Genomic DNA, 8,544 nt, shown 5'->3' on the forward strand with positions numbered 1-8,544 from the left:
GTGTGTGTGTGTGTGTGTAGTCCAAAAGATTTATGTAAGTCCCAATACATGTGTGTGTGCATACACGCCTATGTACATATGTGCGTGCATATGTATGTATTATGTATCACACATAATACATACATATATATAAAATTTATAAGAAATGAATGCAAAATTTGGACCAGCCACTTACATACTTGTCTATGACAGAAAAGGTCAGATTTCACAACCCACACTGCCCCAGATTCTGCAGCAGGCAGGATGGGCCCTGAGGGCAGCTAAGCACAGGTGAGAAGGGCACAGGGCCTCTCCGGCATGGACCACTTCTGCTCTGCCCTGAAGTTCTGTGCTCATAAAGGGCCGTTTTCTACAAACAGCTCCCTCACCGCTCACCAATCAGAACCACACAACGAACCCTCGCGCAAGGGACGTTCTTCTCTTAGTCAACCAGGGAGTCAAGAAACCAAGCCACAACGTCAGTTCAGCCTGGCCAGACGCCCCCAGAGGTGCTGCCCTACATCCCCTCAGGTCACCCCGTGCGTCGCCCTAGCCCAGAGCCATGCAAGGCGCAGCTGGCGGGGCAGCGCTCGGCTCACTGTACCTCGGCAGCTCAGGGAGGGCTCCGACTGTGTTTTGGTCAGAAGAACTGGAAAAGGCAGGCAACAGAGAGTGAAGACAGGCTTCCTGACCCACGGCAGCACCTGACGAGGCCTTGGCCCCTGTGTCAGCCTGGGCTGGGGCTGCTGTGCCCCGCAGCAGAAGGCCAAGTGCAAAGCAGGCCTGCATCCCTAGCCTGGATCCCCTAGAATCCCGCAGCTGTCTGGCTGCTGAGCTCCATCCTGGAAGCAGGTGGCAGCAAAGCCTTCTGCTTTCTCAAGCTGCTGCCGCCAGGAATTCCAGAACAGGGCGGGCCTCTGCCTACAACACATCTCCTCCTGCCAGTGGCCTTTAGCCCTCCCCAAGCAGCTGCCAGCTGGGAGGGGGTGCAACCCAAGAGGGGCCAAGAAGAGAGCTCCTCACGGACAGAAATGTTCTCTTCTCTACTCAAATGTCTGACTGTCAGTAGGAGGGGATGGAAGCGTTCGGCAAGGATGATAATCAAATACTCCACAGCCCACATGGCACGTTATGGTCCAGACGAAAAGGATGCTGGCCACAGGAAGGGCACATCCTCGCCATGCCAGATGACGCTCCTTTATTTGTCTGGGGAGGCTGCCGGGGTCCCAGGGCCAGGGCCCCCAGGAGGGCGCCCGAGGCAGAGCAGAGGAGGACTCAGGGGCTGGGGGACAGCTATTTCTCCACGCGCAACAGCGTGTCCTGCCCTGCGCGGGACCAGAAGGCGGAGGTCCAGGCTTGGGGGCAGTTTCCGCTCTCTCCGCCTCACCCGTGTGCCCAGGAGACCACACACGGGCTTGCTGGGCCCACTCCTTAATGCAGAGACTGGTTTCATATGCTTTTCCCAGCTATTAGATTCTACAGCTACCTTTCAAGATATTCCGAGTGATTAGCACATAACAGAAATACTTGTTTGCAGGAGACTTTTCCTTTCACATGCTTAAATGTGGGGCACTTTTTCTTTTCTTGTCTTTCCTTCTCTTTCTCGTCTTGCCAAATGAAAGCTCTGTTTCCACAGATTCCCAGAAACCCAATTTAAATAGGGCTAAATTAACGAGACAGACACACCAGCAACATCCAGGCCCGGGCAGCAGGGGCTGAGAATCATCTTCTCAGTGTTTTAAAAAGAAACTGGATAAAACACAAGATGCTTTACTCTCAAATGCCAGAACACTTTTTTTTTGAAGGAATAAATAGTCTACGTTCTTATACGTGATTGAGCTAAAACCCTTTCTTGAATGTCAAATGAGACCCAGGGTCCAGAACCTTCAGGAGGAGATCTGGGGGAAGGGGAGGTTCCACTATGACCATTACAGTTTGGTAATAAGAAAATATAGATTTTTTCTAAAACTGTAGAAAAACATGAAAACTTGAATATGTGTGTATTTTAAAAGCCCAACCTGGTCAATATTTGTGAAATAAAAGCCAACGGATATCAAGTGAGCTCATTAAAATAGACACTTTTGTGAAGTCCACTTTAATCATTCTAAAGTCAGGGAATATTAACTATATATATATATATATATATATATATATATATTTTTTTTTTTTTTTGGTCTCACAGTTGTTCAAATACAGTCAGCCCCTGTGTCAATCCGGGAAATCTGCTTACACAACAGTCTTTGTACCAACATTGGCCTCAAGGTGTCACTCAAGCCAGAGCCTCTTACTAACTGTGATCTCAGGCTGGTACCACATTCGCGGGAGGAGAAGGATGGAGAGGAAGCATCATGTGTTGTCTCCAGGGACTGAACTGCATTTGGGCAGATTTAGAGAAGAGCTAACTGCATTTTGCCACTGGTTTCGATTAGGAGCTACGTTTGAGACTTGGGAGTATTTAATGGCAACTGAAAAGGAAATCCAGGAGAATACGGTTCACACGTGGCTTCTGAGAAGTTCTTTTAGAGCAGAGGCTCCAGTATTCTCACCTTTCCCCTTTTTACGTATCTCACGGAAGCTCACAGGAGACAAGGGGTAACGAGCATGCTCACGACTGGGGGAAAGAGGTATAACTACAATGCATGTATCTTATTTCCCGCCCACTCCCGTTCCGGTCCGGACAAAATTGGAGAGGCCTGCAGACGCCCACCCCCATCTCTCTGCGCTACGACGCACGCGTGGAGAGCCAGCGGCGCCGCGTCTGAGACCCCGGGTGGCCTCACCTCTCTTGTTGTCCCAGGCGTAGAGCTCCTTGATCCCCAGCTCGTTCAGGGACTTGGAGAGCTCCAGCTCCTCGCCGGCCACGTGGTCCCGGAGGAGTACCACGTGCTCCGGGCTGACGTCGCACTTGGCGCAGATGACGGGGAGGAGGCTCTGAAGGGGTACCTCGGGGCTCACACGCACCACCGCCTTCTGCGTGCGCAGGTAGTTCACCACCAGGCGCACCGTCTTCTGCAAAACACGGCAGGCAGAGTTCCGTGAGCGCATCTTCCCACAGCTGTGTTTACGCTAGAATGGAGCAGGGCGCGACTTTGTGTGGACCGGGTCTCTCTACCAAAATTCAGTGGGTCGTGGGGGAAAGGTCACAGCGAATAAGCACAGCAAATGCCTGGGAAAATAAATTTACCTTCCCGTCTCTTTTGCTAATGAACAAACTGCTACCAATATGGGGAAACGGACAGCAGTGAGGGTCTCAGTCTGGAATCTAATATACACACTGTCTTTCAAGGATTCTAAACAGACCTGAACAAAAGGCACTAATACATTTGTTAAAGGGAAGTGGCTGGGAACTCCTGCGAACAATCCAATTTAAAGGAAAAAAAAAACACCTCAGAAAACAAGACCTCAAATTTTTGTTTAAAAAGCCAAAACACCCACATAAATATATTAATATCTAGGATCATATATTTATATGAATATTGACATATATACACTACACACATATGTATTTTAAGCTAGAAAAATATACCATACACTAGACATACAAATATAATAGGCATATACTAACAGACATCATAATCAGAAAAAAAAAACAATCAATTTGACTAAAGCTGATTATACAGGTCTACAGATAAAGTGACCCATCAAAAATGTAACAGGCTGAAGTTTCATGCAGTCAACTTCTGTTTGGTCTTTACTGATCACCACATTGTTTTAAGATCCTGGGGAGTGGACACAGTAAATGTGTACTGAATAAAAAAATAACTGACTGAGATTTACCTCACCTCTTTCCAGTCTGAGTGCCAGGGTTTGATGAATTTTAGGAGAAAAAATGGAACCATGGATCTTTTCCATGCTTCTTAAACTGGAGTCATATATAAACTTGGGCTCACCTGCCCCTGGGATTTGCAGCTGGGGTTCAAGACGGCAAGAAAAGCCACAGCATATAAAAAGACTTTATTTCCTTAAACATTAGGGAAAACTCAAAGTATAGATAGCACCAATTAACAGTTATTAACCACCCAAACCTAGAGGACATGACCCATTGGCCAAACTACCATGTTTAAAAATAGGGAAATTGGGCTTCCCTGGTGGCGCAGTGGTTAAGAGTCCGCCTGCCAATGCAGGGGACACGGGTTCGTGCCCCGGTCCGGGAAGATCCCACATGCCGCGGAGTGGCTGGGCCCGTGAGCCGTGGCCGCTGAGCCTGTGCGTCTGGAGCCTGTGCTCCGCAACGCGAGAGGCCACAACAGTGAGAGGCCCGCGTACCACAAAAAAAAAAAAATAAAATAAAAAATAGGGAAATTTAGTTGGAATTACAATAATCTAAAAGGATGAAATAGCATTGCTTTCAACTGGAGAGGAAAGATCCACAACAAAGCCTTATTGAAAAGTACAATAAGCCGCTGGAGTTACCTTTAATCAATACTCAAAAGCCTGGAATCTATGCATAAAATATTATCCAAATTGCAATGAGTATTTCTGACATTAGTATTTCAAAAGGGAACCCCTTTCTGTTTCCTCTCTCTAGGAAGATGTTTACATCGTCTACATATTCCAACCTCTACCGTGGACAGGAAGGCCTCCAGAACTCAGCTAGAACCTTTAGGACTAGTCCAAGAGGGTAGACATTGGCTACCTGTGGTTATTTCAATGAAAATTAAGAAATGAAAAGTTGTTTTTCGATCACACTAGCTGCATTTCACATGCTCAGCAGCTACGTGTAATCAGTGGCCGCCACCTTCCCGAGGGCAGAATTATAGACCACCTCCATCTCTGCAGAAAGTTCTGGTGGAGAGTTCTCCTCTAGACTGGTTACCCTTCTTTGGTATCTAAAGGAGCAATGCTACACAACAAACATTATTCAATCCGGTGAACTTCAGTCTCCTAAAGTAAACTCGGTTTAGGGTCTAACTTAGCCCACCACGCAAGCGGAAACCTCAACCGCAGCGTGCGTTACTTATACAGCAGGGGGTCCGCCGGCCCCTCCTCAGCACCTCCAGCGCGCTGGGTCACAGGGAACTGCGTATGGCCTTAGACGACAAAGGGTCCCTCGTGCTACTGACCTCAGGCACCTTGGCTGGGCCAGCCTTAACCTTCGCTTCAGGAACTTTTTCTTTCAGAAATACGGTATGCGCGTTCAGGGCCCCAACCAAAGTATTTGGCTTAAAATTCAAAGGCTGTTGAGTTTCTGAAGACCGGATCTCCAAGGCGTGGTTGGACGGATTCAGGTGGTTCTGAAGGCAAAGTTCAACCAGTAGGTCCATCATCGCGTGGCTGAAAGAGAGAAACAAATCACGGTCATGGGGAATGTTTGCACCCTCCCTTCTGCTAGCTGAGTGGGTTAAGACAAATGAACCAGTGGGTGAATTGGCCATCCGAGCGGAGAAAGAAAACAGCTTCTCGTTAATTCCTCAAGCATGACTGCACAGTGGTATCTTAACACTTTCAATACTAATAAACAACACTACCGAAAGCCCTATCAAAATCAGAATAGCTGGGGAAATAGTTACATTTCTAGTTAAACCCAGGGATATGTTGACCTGACTCCTATAAGGTCAGCACAAATGCTATTAACATATGGGCATAAGGCGTTAAATTTTCAGTTATTCACAAATACAGTGTACCTTAAACACTGAAATTTTAAGTTGAAGAAGACAATAGCTTTCTTCTTAGCTAAAAAGTATGCTTTTTAAAGACAAAAAAATGAAGAAAATTACCTTATTTGAATTTTTATAATTTCTAAATTTTAAAATGTTTAGTAATTTTTATAATGTCTCCCATCACAGATCATTATTTACTAAGGGAGCCAAAAAAACAACTCAGATTGTCCCAAAGAATGAAATAATCTCACTTCCATCATTTATATTCACCTGGCAGAATGTCTGGATATTTCAAGCTGACCTCTCTTTTCCTACCCATTTCCTGAGCAGCGGAGCATAAACACCTCAGGAAAGCGTAGGTCCTTTCCCGTGATCTAGTTCTTAATCCGGAACCGGCACGGCAATAATTTCAGGTCATAGGGATGCTTTCCAGGTGTCTGGCGCTCAGGGGTGCGTACACCTGGGACTCACGGCGCCCCTGTAAAGGCACAGGTGCCAGAGCCTCCACCCACCATGCGGTCATCACTCAGCTTGAGGGCTGTGAGCTGCAGGGGGGCCCTGACACTGAACTGTGAAACCACAGGCAAAGGTGCAAAGTACCCCATTTCCCATTCACTCGCTAATACTATCAATAACGCTCTAGTGGATACAGAACATTTCCCAGCTAGCTCCGTGACAATACTTCCTCCCACCCGGATACCCAGGAAGTCATTAGGTAACAGCCTGTGTCTTAACCAGGGGACCCTGGAGTCACCTGGGACGTTCAGGAGGCTCATCACCCCCCTGGCTCCCGAGGACTCTGAAAGGACACGTGGTGGGGACAGGGCAGCGCTAACCCTCACGTGGGCCATGCTGGTGGGCATGCTGGCTAATGGCGCTGTCAGCTCTGACTCCCTCGGCTCCGGGGTAAAAATCATCTTTCTCTCCACGACAAGCGTAATGCATCAGAACAGGCAGCGACATCACCAAAGACCCCAAGACACGAAACTCCACGGAAGAGCCTCAGCACAGAAAACGGACTTCTGACCATGCTAAGATAACGGCCTGTTACTTGTTACCGCGCGCTGTGTTTCCTCCAGGGCCCGGAGCCACTCTGTGCAGGCCGCCCTCCTCCCACTTAGGCTCACCAAGCCTGGGGGGTGGGGACCGCTATCCCCCAGTTCCCATGAGGGGGTGGAGCTGGGGTTGGGACCCTGGTCCCATATACCATCTTGACTGTCACTTCTCTTATCTCCACGCACGGTCTACTGCCACCAAGCAAACCAAAAAGGATAAATTCTCAAACAAAGATCTGAATTAATCTTAGAATGTGAACCAGGAAGAACACCAAAGCTACTGATGTAACCTTCTGTTCTTCCAATTCAATAAGTGGTAACATGTTTGAAACATCAAATTGGACCTTCTGAAAGGGAGCAGGCCAGCTCTGCGGCTGGAGGGGTTTTCCTGCATCACAGAGAATAAACTCTCCTGGCCGTCGACAGAAGCTGCGACTTATTCTCGCGTGGACTAGCCGAGGAGTGACGTCGTATTTGGTTCCTGTCCGGATAAAGAATCGTCGACAGAAGCTGCGACTTATTCTCGCGTGGACTAGCCGAGGAGTGACGTCGTATTTGGTTCCTGTCCGGATAAAGAATCGGGTGCCCAAACCTCCACCCTGTGTATCGAGTGGATCTCCTCCACAACTGGCCGATCGGTACCCACCCTGCTGCCCTCACTCTTCTGTGACCCTAACGTAGGACTCGGCTCTGCCCAGCGAAAGCTCTTTAATGATGAAGCTGCAGTGACGTTTTCAACACTTGAGGGTGGAAGCGCTTCTCAGCAAAATGCCTGGTGGGAGTAAGGGAGGGAAGGAATTGCCAAGCAGAAAAGTCTATGATGCTGGAGGCCTATTTCCTCAAATCCACTATTTGGGGAAGGGAGAAGCACAAACCAAACAAAACCACTGTAAGACCATGATAATAAAACTCAACGCCATACCCGTCACGGTATGTGCTTAAATTGTTCAAAGGGCACAGAGGCCATTACCGCTTCAGCCAAGGGGACAGCATCTCTTCCCGGGGCTGGAACCCAAGCCAGGACAGAGGGTTTCTGCAGGAGAGCAAGGAGGCTTAGGACATGAGGAGAACTCAGGCTTTGAGCTATACATCTTTTTTTTTTTTTTTTTTTTCGGTACTCGGGCAGAACTCAGGCTTTGAGAGCTGTCTGTTCTGCAGGCCTCTCTCTGTGGCTACAGAGAGCGACAGATGCCATATCCTAATGCAGACTGACCTGGGCCGCACTGAAGAAGCTGGATACACAGCACAAGGCCAAATGTGAGGACCTGGGTCCAAAAGCATGAGCTCGTCTCGCGTTTCCTGCAGGGCCTCCCGCTCGAGTGACTCCTCCCCAGGCCGATTTAAAGCATGATCTGAGGATCTGCTTTCCAGCACAAGCTTTTCTGGACGGTGTCCTCAGAAAATGGGGTGAGAGTCGGCCGGCTCTTCTGCCACTTCCATCGCACCGTGGAAGTGGCTACTGGCTGGCATTTTAAGTCACCAAACTCCAAAACAGCCAGCCAGTTCTGTCTTTGATGCTACTGGAAAAAGTCACCCGGAAGGAGGAGGAAACCACAGCACAGTGGCAGCACCCGACGGCAGTCCTGGAGGAACGGAGCTGCTGTCTGGCCCCCGGGGGTGTGGAGTCACCGGACCTCAGCCTGCAGAGGATGAGAATTCCTAGCCAGGCATCCCTGCGCGCCCTCCACAGGGCCTCGGCAGGTCCCGGGGCCGCTGGGCCACAGGAGAGGAATTTCCGGAGACGGAAGGCGGCTGCCTGGTCATTTCTGCACACTCTCATCATCTCCTGAGCCCAGCTCCCCTCCGTGACGCCCACCTGCCCCCAGGGGGACCAGCACTGCCTCTGATCCGCCGGCCCTTTGACGAGGGCTCGGGCCTCGTCCCCCGCGAAGCTGGTGTAATGAAGGGAC

General features: G+C 49.2%; 1 protein-coding gene across 1 annotated transcript in view; it reads right to left on the minus strand.

The window, feature by feature from the left end:
• The window catches only part of LOC102992902 (protein cordon-bleu), a gene marked incomplete at its 3' end in the record, with an annotated part of 48,048 nt that extends 42,599 nt beyond the window's left edge, over window positions 1–5,449 (minus strand). Inside the window, exons 1-3 of the mRNA XM_055082972.1 lie at window positions 5,043–5,449; window positions 2,760–2,988; window positions 584–628 (exon numbers count right to left, since the gene is read on the minus strand). Of these exons, the coding sequence (XP_054938947.1) occupies window positions 584–628; window positions 2,760–2,988; window positions 5,043–5,354 (586 nt within the window). The remainder of the gene's footprint in view (window positions 1–583; window positions 629–2,759; window positions 2,989–5,042) is intronic.
• Between the last annotated feature and the right edge of the window lie 3,095 nt (window positions 5,450–8,544).

This window comes from Physeter macrocephalus, unplaced genomic scaffold, assembly GCF_002837175.3.
Source record: "Physeter macrocephalus isolate SW-GA unplaced genomic scaffold, ASM283717v5 random_406, whole genome shotgun sequence".
Lineage (NCBI taxonomy): Eukaryota > Metazoa > Chordata > Mammalia > Artiodactyla > Physeteridae > Physeter > Physeter macrocephalus.